Source organism: Lontra canadensis, unplaced genomic scaffold (genome assembly GCF_010015895.1).
Source record: "Lontra canadensis isolate GAN:19392208 unplaced genomic scaffold, GSC_riverotter_1.0 scaffold55, whole genome shotgun sequence".
In the NCBI taxonomy this organism is placed as follows: domain Eukaryota; kingdom Metazoa; phylum Chordata; class Mammalia; order Carnivora; family Mustelidae; genus Lontra; species Lontra canadensis.
Window position 1 is genome coordinate 1,474,505 of NW_022631049.1, and position 19,236 is coordinate 1,493,740.

The 19,236-nt window shown below is 37.7% G+C and overlaps 1 protein-coding gene across 1 annotated transcript; it reads right to left on the reverse strand.

The window, feature by feature from the left end:
• Nucleotides 1-2,675: 2,675 nt before the first annotated feature.
• EIF2S1 (eukaryotic translation initiation factor 2 subunit alpha) lies at nucleotides 2,676-19,227 on the reverse strand. The gene is made up of 8 exons (XM_032875157.1): nucleotides 19,074-19,227; nucleotides 14,621-14,862; nucleotides 12,217-12,296; nucleotides 10,085-10,236; nucleotides 6,373-6,479; nucleotides 4,816-4,913; nucleotides 3,987-4,130; nucleotides 2,676-2,981 (listed from the first exon to the last, which is right to left on the reverse strand). The coding sequence occupies exons 2-8, from the start codon at nucleotides 14,859-14,861 to the stop codon at nucleotides 2,856-2,858; spliced, it is 948 nt and encodes a 315-aa protein (XP_032731048.1). The 5' UTR covers nucleotide 14,862; nucleotides 19,074-19,227; the 3' UTR covers nucleotides 2,676-2,855.
• Nucleotides 19,228-19,236: the final 9 nt, after the last annotated feature.

Genomic DNA, 19,236 nt, shown 5'->3' on the forward strand with positions numbered 1-19,236 from the left:
TTAACTGAGACATACAGGTACCAAGAAGCTTCACCAGTTGGGAGGTTAATCTGAAATAGTGAAAAGTCTGTATCATACAATATCTTTAAAAACATTTTTATTACTTTAAAGTTTATACAGTAATCTGGCACAAGCTACTGCCAGCATTCTTGCCAAGTACAAGTGCTTAGACTTTCTTTAATGAATAGATATGTAACTTATATTTAAGGGGAGTAGATACTTCCAAAGTGCTTAAGGAAAAAAATTTTCCTTTTAGATAGAGTGAACTGTCTCCTCTTAATCTTGTCTAGAATACCTGACCCGAGTATCAGGAATTCCAAGCTAATGAGTTTTTATTTTATTCCTTACATTGTAAGAGACTACCTTTTAAAGCACCATTTTCCATTTGGCATTTCATCAAAGTCTAATGTCCCTGGAATTCGTTTTTTTTTTTTTTTTTATTGCTCTCTGAATATCAACAGGTGTTTATCTAAATTAAACTGCATTTGATTTGATGGCTTGACTCCAAATTGGCACAACTGCACCCTGTTTTGTATAGGAGTATCAGAATCTTCGTGTGTTGAAAAAGTAGATGGCCATTACCTTGAGGCAACTCTTGCCGAAGTACTAGTACTTGAATTTTTAAAAATCCCGAACCATTTTAAAGGTTCTTCACACAAAAGTAGCTGCGTCAAGAGTGTTTGAAAGGATGGCAGCTGAGTAGTAACTGTAATGCCTACCTAGCATGTCTCTATAGGTTCTCACTAAATGAGCCTTATCCAGGTACATACTGGTTATCTTGTTTTGCTACAAAACACAGCAAAAGAAAATGTTCGTATGCTCCCATTTTTTTTCAGCTACTTTTGACTTTCCATTACTATTAAGTGTGACCCAAACTGTTGTGGATTTTCAGGTGTATGAGTTGATAGCCACTTTAATTCACAGGCAGAATGGGGAGATGAACTTGTCAATTTTTAATGAAAAGTCTTTGAATGGTAATGCAAGATTTGGATAAACTGGTAAATTGTCTTTATCTGTTCCTCAGGTTATTTGGAGCTGGGTGTGTAGCTTGTCCTCATATTTGAAAGTGATATTGTTAGGTCAGCAGGTATGTGTGCTTTAAGTTTGATTAGTTCTCTCCTTCATTGGTGTCAGTGAGATATTAATCTTTTCTCTGGGAAAGGTCATAAATTTTGCAAAACTGTTGTGGAACTGAGCAAAAGGCTTGGATGGGATAAAAATCACTCACTGTGGAGGTCACCAGTATTTATCAAGGGTTATGCCTTAAAGTGTAAAAAATTCAGTAAACAACATGGAAATTTAATTCCTTGCCTACAACAAACATTTAAGGAGCACCTGTTGTTATTTTGAGGACATTCTTGATGCCACAAGCATTATAGACTTGTTTTAACTCCTCAAAAAGACCAAAGTGAAAATCATGTGCCAATTTTGAGTACACCTAGATCCTCCTCTAAATATTCCCAGTATGGCATGTACTAGCAATTATGGCTACCTTGTGGCAACAGCCATATGAAGTTTTACTTTTGGATTTAAAAAGCTAAGTAGAGGCTGCTAAATTAAACAGGGACAAGCCAAAAATGGCATAAACTGTCTCACCAACACACTTCTATTTTCCAGTCCCTTTAATATTTAATTAAGTCTAGTACTCAATCAATTAAGGTGGGTTAGGTTTAATCTTTTAAGTATTTAAATAGGTATTCTTAGGAATAATCAATAAAATAAATCTAGTACCTCAAGTTTCCTAAGAGATTCAATCTATAAAACATACCCAAAGTAACTCAAGACTTTCTACACCCTGGCTAATGTAGCTGTAACTTCAAACCATGTGTTATCTATGAAAATTATTTACCTTATTTATTTACCTTTAGATTCATATACCTTTTAAACAATTAGCTCTTAAACATAAAAATGATGGAAATGTAGAAAAATCACTCTAATTGTGTTTAATCAGATCCCTATTCATTATAAAGAGCTGAAGCTCTAGGTGGCCACCTAGTGAATATGTTAATGGAAAAGAAATCAAAAGTTGGGCAATGATACTCAAAATGACTAAAGAAGCAGCATCTTTAAAAATAAAACAGAACAAAAAATTTTACCACCCTGAATTACAAGCTCAGGGCAAGCAGCTTAGTAGACCAACAAGGACCAGTGTGATAAAATTCTCCCTCATACCATATATTGTCCCCAGTCTCAAGTTGGTAAAAGGCACACATCCTATGTAATTTTAAAATTTGCATTTTAAGGCTTTTTTCCCCTAAGAGTCAACTTTAACTGTGGTTAAAATTATTTTCTCTACACCCTCCTTTTGAAAGGATCCGCTATATAGATCCTTTGGTCACCTGCCCTTATATTTCTCATCTAGACTAAAATGAAAGTAATAGAATTAGGGTCTTCGTAATCATAATGCTTTTTAACTGGTGACAAGAAGGAAGAAGCCTATAGTTAAATATCCCAGAAATTTATTTAATTTTTGCTTGATACATTTTATGTAGAAAGGTTGAGGCTATTTGCTTTGGGTGCCCCTGATAAACCTCAAGGAGGCACTGAACTACAAAGGGGTGCCAATCTGGAGACATCAGAAATGGAAACCACAAGCCCAATTTTATGACTGTTAAAGATTTGTCTCTAGTGAAGTTAGGCCCACTCGCTTAAACTGCTGAATGTTGGAGCTCCTGTGTGAAAACAGCTGACTTTAAGGAGGGCATGTCATGTTTTGGTCTGTTGGAACATTTAAATACTTGGAAATAAAAAATATTCAGCTTTGAAGTTTTCAATACTGGAAAACTTTCAAGTCTAGGGTTTACAGCCAGGAAGGGCTGCTTTGTGTTCCTTAAAATGGACTGTTTCCCACAAAGTTAATCTTCGGCTTTGGCTTCCATTTCTTCTGCATCATCGTCTCCATCCACTTCTGCGTTCTCTCTTTCAAGCCTCTCAAGCTGCCTTGCAAGTTCGGTCTCATCCGTATCTGTGACCACTTTAGGCTGTGGAAACAGAGGTATAATTTCAAAGTGAGGCAGTTCAACAGTATACAAATTCCATTTCAACACTATTACTGCCTAGTATTTTAATAACTTTTTTTTTAATTTAAAGATTTTATTTATCTATTTGACAGAGATCACAAGAAGGCAGAGAGGCTGGCAGAGAGAAGGGGAGGAAGCAGGCTCCCTGCTGAGCAGAGAGCCTGATACGGGGCTCGGTCCCATTTAATAACTCTTAAAGAAACACTTGTCCTTCTAATAACTCCACCGTATCTGTTCATTTCTGAGTGCTACTGTATCAATAAATTCCATTAGATAAGTAATGGGAGAAATGTGTAAGAGTAACATAATATAGGAAAAAAAAATACATGTGTAGTAAAACAGTATATTTTTGTTATTTCTATAAACCAAAACTCAAAAAATATGAAAATAATCTCAGTGGCTCTATCTTTCAAACCCAGCATCTTCTGGATTCAAAATAAATTATTATTTCTTTCCAAATAGGTTTCATTTTTGTTGAGATGAGGAAAATACAGACTAATGTTTCTAATCCTGAGATCAAATTTCAAGCCTGCCAATTCAATTCTGACAGTAACTGATCACTCATTTTTGTTAGCCATTTTTTTCTCTTTGGCAGGGGGATAAACCTAACACCATCAGTGCCGTTAGTCCTGAAAAACCACTGCATGACAGTTCTCATTGACTTATAAAAAGCCCTTTTAGGACCCTCTGAGTTAATGATTATTTTAGGCTTAGAATTATAATCTTAGACGTATCTTATATTTTGAAAGGCAGTGATTAAAGTATTTTAGAATGCAAATCTAAAGAGGATTTAAATTTATCTATCCAAAATTATCTATCTATCTAAAGTAATCTCTAACCCCAACATGGGGTTTGAACTCACAACCCTGAGATCAAGAGTTGCATGTCCTACCGACACAGCCAGGCAGGTGCCCCTAAATTTCTTCAAATATTTTAAGGAAAAGGCAGACACACTATAGATCTTACCTCCATTTGAACATTGAAGACACCCCTCTTTTCCTCAATCTTTTCTTTAATAACAGCCATAGCTTGATTGAGAACAGAGAGGCCTTCTGTTCTCTCCAGAGTTGTTGTAGTCATCACATATCGAGGAGGAGCTATTAGATTAATCTAAGGAAGACAAAAATTTAATTATGGACATACCGACACAACACAAAACTATTACGATGTTTACGAACTCTTTTGTGCTCTGCTGCCTTAACAAATCACCCCAAAACTTAATTTCCAATCCTGTAAGTCAGCAATTTGGGGGTGGTCTGTTAAGGTAGCAAAAGCTAATTGATACAGTGATGAAATCCGGTATCAACAGTCCACGGCAATGTCAAATACGTAGAATTATGACTTCCAGGTGTCTTTGGTAGCTAAAATAACTGTAGCCATCATCAGCATAATGGATAATTTGCTTCTAAAACAGACAAAAATTCTTATTTGGTTCTAAACTAAACTGATGGAACAAAATCCAAGAGATTCTGAATAACAACCATCTGGTTAATGATACAACTTAAAAGATTCAGATCAAACTCCTAAAAGATGTGTGTGAATACGAGAGAATATGTTACCCTTTTCAAGGTCCTAGGAACGTGATGGACATAGGAACTCTTTAAGTTTAGCACAGCTGGCCCTCTGGCACCAAACACCAATCAAAATCTTTAGCTACTGTGACATCAGCAGTAGCATCCCTTAGACAACATCACCGAGAACCATTTTTTGTTAACACTTGTTATGAAATATGATCATAAAAAGAATCTGATTTGGTTTAGGCTGGTAGCAGGGAGAGAGAAAATGGACTACTCACCTTGATGGGCATGGTTTCTGTAGAACAATTCAAACCTGCTCTCAAGGCTTCCTTTACGGCATCAATGCCTTCATAACCATAACAAGCCACTTCAATATCTGAAATTACAGAAATTCAAAAACTTATACCAAAAGGGCTTAAAAGAAATCCGAGATGTGGCAGACACACTGGTATTCAAATAATTATCTAAGTTTTTATCATCCTTTCACAATTAGAAATTTACCCCAAATATTAACTTTCTTAACTATAAATTAGCTGAGTATGCAGTGAAATTCTATCTTCTCTTCCACATTGAGCCCCTGAAGGACGAAATTACAAAAAAATAGAAATCTAATAAACATTTTGATTTCTGGCTATGTCTGGGTTAAAATTATGATTCTAACCTCTCCGTGACTCACTTCCTTATCACTGCAAATTGTTTAGAACAGTTTAGAAATTGCACACCACTCTGGCCCAGTGGTTCCACTTTTAGGAGCCTGCCTAATAGAACACTTACACAGATAGGTAAGTGTCTATGTTGTAAGTCTGCTAATTTGTAGTGTTTTTTTTTGTTTTTGTTTTTTTTTTAATAGTGAAAAAAATAGTAGAACCTAAATGTTCACCAAGAAAGGACTGGTTTATTGCTTTATGAATATTACACCTTGTCATTAAAAAGATTGAGAAAAAGTCCCATGTTCTGTATGGAAGGACCACCATGATAAACTCAGTAGAAAAAGCTAGCTGAGGAAAATTTTGCATAGTATGATGTAATCATTGTAAAAGCAAAAAAATTATGTCTGAATGTAAACAGCATATATTCCTATACAGTATATGTGCCTAAGAAAAATGTCTGAAGAATATACCCAAAGCTGTATTAACGGTGGTTAATCCAGAGGCACAAAAGGACAATACTGTACTTTGCCATCTCCTTAAAAAAAAAAAAAGGGCTGGGGTGCCTGGGTGGCTCAGTCAGTTAAGAGTCTACCTTCAGCTCAGGTCATGATCTCAAGGTCCTGGGATTGAGCCCTGTGTTAGGCTCTCTGCTCAGCGGAGAGTCTCCTTCTCCCTCTCCCTCCCTCTCAAATAAATAAATAAATAAAATCTTTAAAAAAAAAAAAAAAAAAAAAAGGACTAACTTAAAGTTAGCTAAATGCATACATGACAGTTTTCACTTGTGTCAACATATACATTTATTTTATGATGGTTCAGAAGAAGCAAAAAAAAATTCTTAAACTTTTCTTCTTCTTTTTTTTTTTAAAGATTTTATTTATTTATTTGCCAGAGAGAGATCACAAGTAGATGGAGAGGCAGGCAGAGAGAGAGAGAGGGGGGGGGGGGGAAGCAGGCTCCCTGCTGGCAAAGAGCCCAATGCAGGACTCGATCCCAGGACCCTGAGGTCATGACCTGAGCCAAAGGCAGCAGCTTAACCCACTGAGCCACCCAGGCGCCCCTAAACTTTTCTTCTTTTAAGAAATAGAAACACTTGCAGATGCTAATGCAACAACATATTCATATTATTTAACAGCTTTTTGGTTCATGCAAAATATTTTAAACATCATTTAAAAAAAAATCACTTGCCTGCTCGAATTTTGACAGCTTGTGGTGTCAAACGCCTATTAATATTGTTAATAAGTACTCCCCGTTCATCTTCATTCAGATCTAAACTATCCAAAATAGATGGGTCTCTAATTAAAGCAAAAAAAACCACACAAAGACACAAAAACACAAAAGGCCAAGGTTACTTTACAGATAACTGTGACACCAAACACAATACCATTTAATAATGTTTAAAAGCCCAGGCTTTAGGGTCAGAACGGAGTTCAAATCTTAGCTTTACACTTCATTAACTATGTGTTTTGGGGACTTTCCAGACCTCAGTTTCCAAACTATAAAATGAGGATGAAACTATACATTTCACTGGTTGTGGTACTAAATGAGAATGCAGGCAAAGCACTTGGCACTACTATGACAAAAAGAAAACACCCAGCCAGTACCTGAAGAAAAATTTTGGAGATCTAGCTAAAGCAAGGAATTAAAAAATGTCTAATATACCGGACATCCCACTATAATTAAACATTTCCATGTACTTAGTCCCTGCTTCAAAGAGCTTGAAAAGAACTAAAACATACAAGTAAATTTAAGATAAAAGTACATCCTTGGAAGTCAGGACAGGAAGGTATTACTTTCAGTTAGTGGGCTCAGGAAGGGCTGCTCCGACTGAAGTGGCATTTCATCTGAGTGCCACAAGACCGGGCAGGGTCTCAGTCACCAGCATGCTTGTGGAACATGAACAAATGAAAAAAATCGAAATAATGACCTAAAGAAGCAAAGATAGTATTGTTTTAAGAAATCTGTACAGTATTAAAACAGAAATGGCCTATTGGGCCTAAAAAGCGGGGTTAGGGAATGAAAGAATGAAAGAATTTAGGTGGAGGGAACTTTCACTCAGCTAATACTGCTTACAAAATATAACAAGACAAACCATCAGAAAATGAGCAGAAGAGATGAACAGAAGTTTCACAGAAGAAACAGTAAACCTATGAAAAGCTGTTAACTCCACCAACAACCAGTAAAATGCAAACCAAAAACAAGGTACTCTTCTACACCCATCAGTTTGACAAAAGGGAAATAATCTGAGATAAACACCAAATGTTGGTGAGGATGAAGAGAAACAGGAATGCTTATACAACTACTAGAGGAAATACAAATTGTAGAACCAATCTGGAGAATATTTTGGCAAAACCGAGTAAATTTAAAGATGCATATATTCAATCCTATGACCCAGCAACTCTGCTATTTATATACCTTAGAAACTCCCAAATGTACACGGAGACATGTACATGGATATTCATAACAGCATGGTTGAAAAAAATGGGAAAAAAATGGGTGGGGTGAGGATAACCTATTATCTCTTAATAGGGAAACAAAGCATAGTCCTACAATGAAATACACTACATAGAAATTAGTATGAAGTAGGTACGCATCTATCACTTTGGAGAATCCTGTTCATTAACAGCCTTATAAGTAAAACTGTAAGATACAGAAAGCTACAACGATGGAATAAATTCCTTTTTAAAGTTTAAATAAACGGAGTAATAAAAAAATGATTCTATATATACTTTGTAGGTACATATATGCAATAAATCTGCAGAAATGTAAATAATAATGGTGCATACTAATTGCAGAATAGTAATTACCAATGATAACTAGTTATGATAATAGTTACCAATGATGAGTGAAGGGAATGGGTTGGGAAGGGTAAAACACTGTTTCCAACTATCTCAAAAATTTTAGTTCTTAAAAAAAAATACGAAGGACATGTGGCGAAGAATTATCATTAGTTAATCGTGGACAGTCACTGCATGGCTGATGAAGCAAAAGAATGTTAAGGAAAAGGGAAAAAACGTATGGCACTGCTGAGCGGTAATGGAAGGGGAGATGGAGGTGGAAGTGAGGGAGCTGAGCCCAGGCTGGAGGACGACAGCATGACAAGGGACGGAAGGCATGCAGGGCTGAAGTCACGGAGGACAGAAATATAAAGCAGCGCTTAATGGTTAACAGCATAAACTCCAGATGGGAGCCAGTGTCTAGGTTTGATTGGGGCTTTTCCATTTGCTAATTCTGTGCATGTGGACAAAACATTTAATCTCTGCCTCAATTTCCTCATCTCTAAGACATGGATAATAACTGCACTTATACCATGCGCTGCTTTGGGAAATCTGTAAATGTTTGTTCTTATAATTATTACTAGTTTTACCTTTCTCACAATGTGGTATGAAAAAAAAGTCACATGGTGAGTGGGTGGGGGGAACTGGAAAGGATTTGGACCCCCAAATGAGCCAGCTTGCTGGAGGCTCTATCAGTCCCAGGTCCACCCGGCCATTCTGAGAGCTAAGGGGACCAATATCCTTTGGCAGCACCAAGGCTGGAAGTAACCTCAGTGTAGTGGAGAGGCTGCATGGGGAGCATTAACAGTTGGGAAGGAGTAGGATGCGCAGACGGAGAGACAGTTAAATCCAAAGAACTGAAGGAGTCCAACTATTTTAAAAAGAGAGGACACAGTGCTTCCTAAAAGAAGCAGAGAGAAGGTATACTCTGCTTTTAATGTAAATGGGAGAAACTGGAGCGTATTTTTATGCTGATGGAGCAAAATCAACAAAAAGAAAGGCCGAGGACACCAAAGAGGGAATGAGGAGGGCGTGACGGATAAAACAACCCTGGAGAAGTAGCTGCGCACAGGTGGTAAGATTAGTCTGAGAGCAGTAGCGATATGAAGTCAGCATGGCAGGAGGCAGGAGGTAATGACAGATGGGAGAGAAGGCCGCTGAGACAGTGGAGGGAGTAGAGATTTTGGGCAATGGCTTCTATTTTCTTTATAAAACCGGTAGACAGCGAGGGAAAGGGGAGTGGGTATCTGGTAGAGAGTGTGTAAAAGCTCTAAAACAGCCACTCTAAGAACGGAAGGAAGAACTGACAAAGAGCAGAGAGAACGTGAGGCAGCAGTGAAGGCGCAGCTGAGGTTGGAGACCATGACAAATATGCAGTGGCACCGACCTGCAAGACTCTGGTTTTTCCTAGCAGCACCCCGCATTCTACAAGTGCAGAGAAGGCAGGAACATCGATCCAAGGCTGGATGTAACAGAAGGAAAAACAGGGCAAAAGCTCATGATATTGGCAAGAAAGTTGCTGAAATGATGGACCACGGTATGCCTATGCTGAGTCAGAAAGAGAAGGCAGAAAAGGGTGAAAAAACACGGAGGAAGAAAAAGGTTTGGAATCAGAGTCTGGCATAAGAATTAAGACAGAGCAGGACTAACTATGAGGGAGCTGGAAAGACAGGAAACTGTCTGTGGTAAAAGAACAGAATATATGAATTCAAGGTTTTAGAAGAGCACAAATTCTAAGACCCAGGGTGAGCCCATATGGAAACTGGCTAAAGCGGCATGGGCTGAAGGTCTAAGGAACTGAGGTAAAGAAAACAAGGTACAGTTGTAGATGAACATCTACAGTGATCCTGAAGTTAGCTAGGAAAATAACAAAACCAGGAGGGGAAAACGTGAGACAAAACCATATGGTTCACGAAAACTAAGGTGTACACAATTATATATGCTTGACTATATAGGATTGGCCCACATTACGGGCCTTTTACATGGAAATATTTTTATCTAAATTTGGCAAGGACGTAGTATGTGGGTGTTGTGCTATTATTACATGTCAGGCTCTCAACTTGTGTGCTAGACCCAGCAGCTGTGATCTCAAGGTAGAACCAGAGCAAAGAAGGTGTTCTTACGAGACTGCATGCTTAAATGCATCATAGGCACCGTATCCAGGTCTCTTGTATTTGTCATCAAAGACCCAGGCAGTCCTCTGGAACAGGCTCTCCAGCTGCTCGTCCTTGGTGTACTCTAACACCTCAGCAACATGACGAAGAATGCTGTAAACCTGGAAACAAAATGAAGAGTTCAACAATTCAAAGATAAGAGAGCTTAAAAAAAAAAAAAAGGTATTTTTACATTTCAGTAGACAGTATATAAAACAAATCTTTGGTTACACTATAGTAATTCCTCAACAACAAAGGGTTAACACGCAACAAGTTCTTTTTTCATAGAGAAATATTCGCTTTCCTATAACACTTAAGTGGGTTTAACAAATACAAAAGTAGGACACTAAGTACAAAACTTAGTGTCCTAAGACCTAGATCAAGTTGACTTAGGGACCAATCAACCTCTCTAAATTTGTTTCCTCTTCTGGAAAAGGGAAATACCAGTATCTCTCCTTTTTACTGCAGAGAGATCAAACCTATCCCAATTATAACTGGAAAACATTATGCAAATGAATAAAATTTGTATGTTATACAAAACTTTTGTTATACAAGTATAAGCTATTACTATTACTACTCCACATGAAAGCATGGAACAGGATTGAGATTTAGTACTTTTTTTGCTTTGTTATCATTTAGAAGTTATCCTTCAATGTGCCTATCTCCTACTCACTGCTGCCAAACTCTTTCTTTTCATTTCCTAAAAATGAAAAGGCGTAAGAAAGAGAAAGGGTATAAAGAAAGAGGTTTTCACATTACACATAAAAGTTGAGTGAGAAAAGGAACATTGGCTATTTCATTCCATCACCTTATCATCCTGATAAGATCTACTAACATGCTCATTTTATAATATCTTAAGGGGGCAAAACAAAGTGACAGTTTCCTAGAGCAAAGCTTCTCAAACTTGGTAGGACTTGAGGAGCCTGCATTAAGCAGTCAGGAAATGTCAGTGCTATTGGCTACATTCTGAGTGGCAAGGTCCTCAGTTTATTAATAAGCGATTTCACTGATAGTGTTTTCTTTTCTTTTTTTTTTTTTAAAGATTTTATTTCTTTATTTGACAGAGATCACAAGTAGGCAGAGAGGCAGGCAGAGAGAGAGGGGGAAGCAGGCTCCCTGCTGAGCAGAGAGCCCGACGCGGGGCTCGATCCCAGGGCCCTGGAATCATGACCGGAGCCGAAGGCAGAGGCTTTAACCCACTGAACCACCCAGGCGCCCCCTGATAGTGTTTTCTAATGTGTAAACCACATTGCAGTAGTGGTAAACACATCAGTAAAACAAAGGGAGAAATTTGGGTAATGATCTTTTGCCTTTTAGATTTTTATTCTTTTAACTAGGGTTAATTAAGATTTCAAAAATATTCTCTTCATTTAAACACTATTTTCCTGGCATTTTATCCTGAGGACAGAAACACATGAGAGAGATGAAAAAATAAAGAAAACAGACACAATGGAAACATTGCCATTAAGAACCAAAGATCTAGAGAATGAAGGATAATCTAAATAGAACCAGAGAAGAAAAAACTACAGACAGAATATGAAGAACGAAAAAATAGCTGTTCTTGCTTCATTAATGATTACTGGACAGAAGTAGGAGATTACAGCCAAAATAAGAAAATGAAACAGAAAGAACCCTAATAAACTAGGAGTAAAAAAAAAATAGTAACAGGCCCCCCTGCCTTGCTTTCCTGGATTCACATTTTATAAACCCTTGCTTATTCTTAACATACAACAGCTGGTTGTCCCTGTGACTCTCACCCCAGAATGGGGTTTAAAGTCAAGAACTGCATGTTATGATTAAGTCAAATCAACTGAAATCACCCACAGTTAATTTAACCTAAAATAACTTAAAAACATTATCGTCTGGTATACTCATTTTAGAATATTAGACGATAAGCAATGCCTTAAGGTAGTACTACCATGAGGTTAAAAACACTGAAGTCATAACTCTTTTGAAACTAAGTCTTCAACTTATCCTATATAACTCCTAATTGTAAATGGAATTACAGGTACAGAAAATCCAGTTTTAATTTTCTCCCAAGAATATTACATGTTCGTTATTTATTAAATAGTAGACTAATTCCACACAAAAATTCAACTTACAGTTTTGGATTTGGTGAATTTATCTTCACATTTGATTGCTTCCTCTGGAGAAACTCTTCTTTTTGACAAATCAATATATCCTATACAAGAAAATTTTGGAAAAAAAATCATCTGTGCCCAAGTGCTAGCTTACCATTGTGATACATTTTTGCATCAGATTGGTTGGTTGGCATACCTACACTCATTCCCCACTAAAATCAAATCAATAAAAACTGCATGAGAAGATGAGAGATTTTTGTTTTCAGAAATGCATCTGTATCATCATTGTATATTTTCTATCACTTCAATGAAGGGAACTAACAATTTCAATTACCCAAATGAAAGCTAGTCAAAGGATTCTGTACTTGTCTTTTTGGCATCCATTCATCAAAGGGTCAACTATATTCTATATATTTTCTGTATTCTCCTTCTGATGCTCCTTCTGCCTCCTGATCATAACTGGTGCTTCCTCCTCATGGTGGCCCTGCATGGGCATGGTGTGGCCATGGAATCTACCTCACCATATTGTCTGTCACCTCCATAAATTAAAATCCCAGGGGTACAAAATGAGACAAGCACGTAAATGTATTTTAAAGAATTCAGAAGGGAAAAATGGTCTCTTACATTTCCTTACATATTTCCCAGGTCAGGCATCACACCTCAAGGGCCTGCATAACTTCCTTTACCACTTCTTATAATGCAGATTAAGTAATAAACCCTCTTAGTTTCTATTTACCTGAAAATGTCTTCATTTCTGATTTTCACTGTTGAAGATTATCTTTAAATATTATAGAATTCTGGGCTGAAAATTTTTCTCTTTCAGTGCTTTAAAGATGTCATTCAATGCTCAGGCAGCCATTATTTTCAGTAAGAATACCATACTAAGAGTAATTTGTATTACTCTTCTCCTGTGAATCATGAATCATTTTCCTCTGGCTACTTTCAAGATTTTCTTGATCTCTGTTTCTCAATAATGTGCCTAAATATGGTCTTTTTTTTTTTTTTTTTAAGAGTTTATTTGTGAGAGAGTGAGAGAGCGAGCGAGTGCACATGCACACAAGCAGGCAGAGTGGCAGGCAGAGGCAGAGAGAGAAGCAGGCTCCCTGCTGAGCAAGGAGCCTGATGCAGGCCTTGATCCCAGGACCCCGGGATCATGACCTGAGCTGAAGGCAGCGGCTTAACCGACTGAGCCACCCAGGCGTCCCCTTAGATGTGGTCTTATCAGTATTTATCCTGCTTGAGGTTTGCTAAGCTTCTCCAGTTTGTCAAATATGGGAAACTTTGGTCAGTATTTCCTCAAATATATTTTCTCCTCTTTCTCTCTCTTCTCTTGGAATAGAGCTTTTAATATTTGAAAAGTTGCTTTTTCCCTGCTCTGTTCTTCAGACTCGTTCTTTTAAATTAACTACCTGCAAGCCTGACTTGAGCTTTCTGCCATCTTTAGCCTGCTGTTAGCCCATTTGGTGAGATTTTTTGATATTATACTTTTTAGAATTTATATTTAGTTTTTTCTGAGAGTTTCTAATGTGTCTACTGAGATTTCATTTTGTTCATTCATTACAAGCTTATTTTCCTAATATCCTTGAGCAGTTGCAACATCTGCTTTAAAATCCTTATCTGCTAACTCCAATATTAAGGTCACCTCTAGGTCAATCTCCATTGGTTGCTTTTTCTGTTCCGTATGGGTCATACTTTCCTGTTTCCTCAAATGTTTAGCAATGTTGGACACTGAATGAATATTCACAGAACATGAACATCCTAATAATCAGAGACACAGAATACTGGGTTTTGGGTATGTGTTTGCAGTATATTCCATTTTTCAAAACTTATATAAAGTATTCCTAAAATCCATTTACCTTTGCCCTTTTTCCATGTTCTTCCAATAATCTGATTACAAATTTAGCTTTAAATCAAGAAAAAAGTATCCTTTTTTTTTTTTTTTTTAAAGTAGGGCTCTATACCCAGCATGGAGCCCATGGGGCTTGAACTCACAACCCTGAGAACAAGACCTGAACTGAGATCAAGAGTCAGACTCCTAACCAACTGAGTAACCCAAGCGCCCCTCAATAAAAAAGCATCTTACAAATACAGGAACTAATACTCTGGTTTACTTATCTGTCTCTTTTGAGTTTAGCCATAATGAGTCAACTATCAATATTCTGGTAACCTCTGGGGATAAAAGTCAAGTTACCTGATGCAAACTAGCCCTAGGATGTGCTAATTAAACCACTACATACAAGAGGTCTTGCTTAGATGGGTCACTGGCATCCTTCTCTAACAACTTTGTATGTAAAAAAAAGTTTAAGTATAAAGGGAGATGTTTTTGTTCTGCTTCTATAGCAGTCAGCAATTTACAAAAAAAAAAAAAAGTAAAATAAACCATTTTAAATCTGAAATTTGTATTTTAGATATTTTTATCACTTACCTTTTTCTTTGTCCACTCTAATGACAACCACACATTCATTCCTGCCAATTCTGATCAGTTTGTTTATAGAACGGATACGCCTTCGGGACAACTCACTAAGAAGAATCATGCCTTCAATATTGTTGTATTCCAGCAAGCTGACATAGGCCCCCATTTCAGCAATGGACCTTACATTCACCATCACTACATCTTCCACCTCAGGAAATTTGTGTTGATAAAATCTACAACTTAGACCCGGCATTCTGCATTTTAAACAAAAGAATTAAATGAGTATTCAGTTAAGGTCAAAATAAAGAAATGTCAATCAATTTTCCTATCTTGTCACTGCAAGAAATGATTAGTCTTCTCATCTCTTTAAAGTTCTTAAATGGTACCAGAAAACAGACGGATATTCAGGAATCAAGCTTTTTTACTTTGCTCCACATTTTTTTAAGGCCTGGGTGATTCTCTGACATCAATTTTAGAGGAATCATAAAAAATAATCACCATCTATAAAGTACTTTGAGGCCTAAGGATTAAAGGTACACCTCAAGAGTAAAATACTATTTTAATACAACCACCTTAAGAAATAACAAATGATGGTAAGCATCACTGCTACTATAAACCTATCAGTAAAACTAAAGCTACTCATTCTCCGAGTCGGCTAAGACAATATACTACCACTCACTATATAAAGGGAAGAATCTTCTGACTATATGAACCATAGTCCTAATCATATTATCAAGTAATATACTCTATCATTTTAGCCAAAATTACAGTATCATATGTTAAGACAAAACCTAAAAATTTACTAATCACAAAAAATATTCAATATAACTAAATAAATACTTTTCTTTTATTGAACAGGTATACCCAATCTTGAGAAAACCTTTATGGAACTCCATTACAATAAAGTTCGAGAGTCTCAAACTCCAAGCATTAAGTATAATTAAAGCAATTCCCTTTGATCTACCCAACCTACACTTAGTGCCACTCCTTTTATGTCCCACAAGACTGAAATCATACCATGCACATAAGTATATATATATATTTTTTAAAAATTTTATTCATTTATTTGACAGAGATTACAAGTAGGTGGAGAGGCAGGCAGAGAGAGAGGAGGAAGCAGGCTCCCCTTGGAGCAGAGAGCCCGATGTGGGGCTTGATCCCAGGACCCTGGGATTATGACCTGAGCCAAAGGCAGAGGCTTTAAACCACTGAGCCACCCAGGCGCCCCCACAGAAGTATATTTTTAAAAGAAAGCTATAAAACTAATCATAGCTGATGATTTTCACATTTTCTTACTAACCTTAACTAATTTACTATTGTCAAAGTTCAGAAAATAGGTGGGAACAGGACCTAAAGGCCCATGAAAATGTGTGAAAATTCGTTTACTTTTTTTTGAGAGAGAGAGAGAGAGAGAGAAAGACAGTGAGCAAGTAGGGCAGAAGGAGAATCTTAAGCAGGTTCCACACTTAGCAAGAGCCTGATGTGGGGCTCTAACTCACAATACTGAGATCATGACCTGAGCCAAAAATCAAGAGCTGGGTGCTTAATTAACCGAGTGAGCCACGAAGGTGCCCCAGTTTTTTTCTTATTAATTAATTGGGAATAAGGCTGCCATTACTTGATCTTGAAGACAGAACATCCACGCCCCAGCTCAGAACCCCAGAGTTCTGGGGCAGTGCAGTTGAGAACTGTTAACTGAATCCACAAGTATCTTCACAGTGGCTTCCCACTGATTTTACATCTTTCTACTACCTACATGGTCCTACATGATCTGGCCACTGCCTCTCTCCCTAGTTCTCTCCATTTTATAGTTGAAGAAACAGAAACCCAGGCCACGTAACTTGTTCTGTCACATACCGCTAACAAGTGGTAAGTCAGAATCTGAACCTACGAAGCTTGGATCCATAGTCTGTGTTCTTATTCACCAGCCTGTATTTTCATTCAATATTACCAACAAATATATTAGTAAGAAACATCTTTTTAAAAAAAGTTACATTAATATATTCAGTACTAAAGCAGATACCAGAGATCAATGCAAGCTTTTAATACTAATCTATCCTGTTTAACAAAAAGAAAAAAAGCAGCATATTAATAACAGTGGCAGAAATGCATTTCTGTGTAGCTTGACAAAATAGGGATTTAGCAAATAAAGAGAAGTAGACGTTCAATGGCCAGAATTACCCACCAAGAAACAGCTGAGCTGGTTGTTTTATTCAACAAAGCTTTTTTTTTTTTTTTTTACTTTTCTTCCTTTTGGAAGAAAAGGAATGTATGTAAAGCACTAAAGTCTGAGGGCTAGAAGTTTCAAACTGGGTATCAAAATAAATGGTGTCACAGAAATGTGTGAAAACAGTTTTAAAAGATTTAACATGGGCTAACCATATTCACTTACCAGGTTTATTCAAATAGTAAAGCTGATTAATTCTGGAGAAGCTAGACTTAATTTGGCGATTAAAGAACACAGGCAATAGTGTAAAAGAATCCCAGCAGGAGGTATGAATACTACCGCCTTAAGCGGTACCAATCTCTTTACTTTATACAGGATACAAAAAGAACACAGCCAAAGGTATGTTATTTAATGCAAAAAGTAACCAGTAAGTACACAATAGCTCTAGACATGGATCCCAGCCTTTGCTCTACTTACTAGCTGTGATTGCTTGGGAAATGCATTCCCATTAAACTGTAGTTTCTAGCCTGTGTCATGGACCTCACAGGTTTGTGGAGTGTTATCAAATGAGACATATATGTAAAAATTTGGAAGTGTAATTTGGTATACAAATATGACATTAAAAGGCAAAAAGATACTATTTCCATTTGGTAACTTAATTTGTTAAACAGTAATTTGTGCAGTATCTATGTACTAAGCACTACTGACAGAGAAGAGATAAAGACAGCTAGCAAGTAGGGCAGAGGGAGAATCGAATCTTAAGCAGGCTCCTTTCTTACCTAAGGAAGTTAAGTACAGAGTCGGAAACAAACTAGTAAGTAAATAATAGCAGTATAAAGTATTACGAAAGCAGTATAAAGTACTATGAAAGCAATCGATTAAAAGGGAACCAAAGAACAGAAATATTAACGGTCTTTCTCAAGGATAAATGCTTAATAAGTACTAGGACAGGAACTAAAACCAAGTCTTCTGATATTAAACCCAGAACACCTTTAACCCACAGAGCCTCAGTAGGTCAGAGTACTACAATATTGTATGTATTCTTTGATACAAAATAATCGTCTTTCAAAATATACTCAACTCCAAGCTAATTTCAAATACCCTGCATTGTCAGTAATTTTGCCCAGTCAAATGGTAGACAGAACTCCTTTCTCACACCAGTGCACGGTCAAGTAACCATAATCCAGGAAGTCCACACTCCTCTCCAAAGTTAAGTATGTTATGTGACAGAGACAACTCTTGATAATTCTAACTGGCTCTAATGCTTATCGGTAACGTTCTCTGAACATTAGTTTGTAGTATAGGAGTGCTACGCAAATAAGCTTTTAAACTATTTCACCGTAGTTGAAATAGAAGCACCAATCTCTACAAGTATTACTGTGTTTTTTCAAAATCCTAGGAGAATCATTAACTGTCAACTTGGCATCAGATCGACTCAAAATAGGCAGTAAAGCTCTATATAATTCACGAACTATTGAAAGACACATAATCACAAGTTTTTTTCCCTTGATAACTTCAACTGCGAGATTTCTCTGCTACACCTTTTCTCCAAGAAACAACGTTTCTTGACTAATGATAATTAAAGTAGCCAAGTTTGGGGGATAAAGGGGCTTCAGGCTGAATACCAATTTAACTCCCAAATTCCCTTATCTTTCTCTCAGTGGTGCTGAAATACGGAAAACCGATATTAACTATAGTGAACTCTTCAACAATATGTTTTAGTTTCGATGCAAGGGATGACTCATTCTATAAAGATGAACAAGTCAAGCGATACGGTAATATGAACGAAAATAGAAAAAAATAAATTATCAGACAAACTACTCTTGGATCCTTTTAACCCAGCTCTTGTCAACACTGCGGCCCACCCCAATGGTCCCTTCAAGTGTCTGGTCTGGTCCCACTGAGGGATAGTATTTGGTGGGGTGGATGGGGGGGGGAAGCCATGTAGTGGTGGGATTCTCAGGCCCAGGAAAAGCAAAGTGCTCAGCGTCCTGGGGCGGGGGTGTCACAGCGTTTTCCCGAGGCCGCCCCCATCTCAAAGTGTCCTCACTTAGAGCATAACGGAAAGGCTGTACGGTCACTTGGCCCACTTTGCTTCATCAGATTCCTCCGCTAGTACAATGACACCGCTGTAACACGGAAGACCCACCCGGCAGCGCCGGGTGGTGTTGGACACTTCCCGCGCAGGAACGGGAAAGGGAGGGGTGTTAGCCCAGGGCCTACCCTCTCTCGACCACCCAAGTCACTGGACACAACCAAAGTGAGTTCCTGAAGAAACCGATCTGGGGGACTAGTCACCTGAGGTATGTATCTGAAACCCGCGCCGGGATCCGGTGCCGTGCTCTTTAATCGCAGAGAACAGATAGTCCAGCCACAGCAGCGGCCGATCCTCCTCAGCGTGCGCTTGGTTCTACCCCACCGCGCATGCGGAACCACCTCGCATCACGCAAGCGCCAACAGA

Coding starts and splice junctions, on each gene's coding strand:
- EIF2S1 (XM_032875157.1), bottom strand. CDS start 14,861: ATGCCGGGTCTAAGTTGTAGATTTTATCAACACAAATTTCCTGAGGTG. Junction 12,297..14,620: donor TAGAGTGGACAAAGAAAAAG/GTAAGTGATAAA, acceptor TTTCTTGTATAG/GATATATTGATTTGTCAAAA. Junction 10,237..12,216: donor AATTCACCAAATCCAAAACT/GTAAGTTGAATT, acceptor TTTTGTTTCCAG/GTTTACAGCATTCTTCGTCA.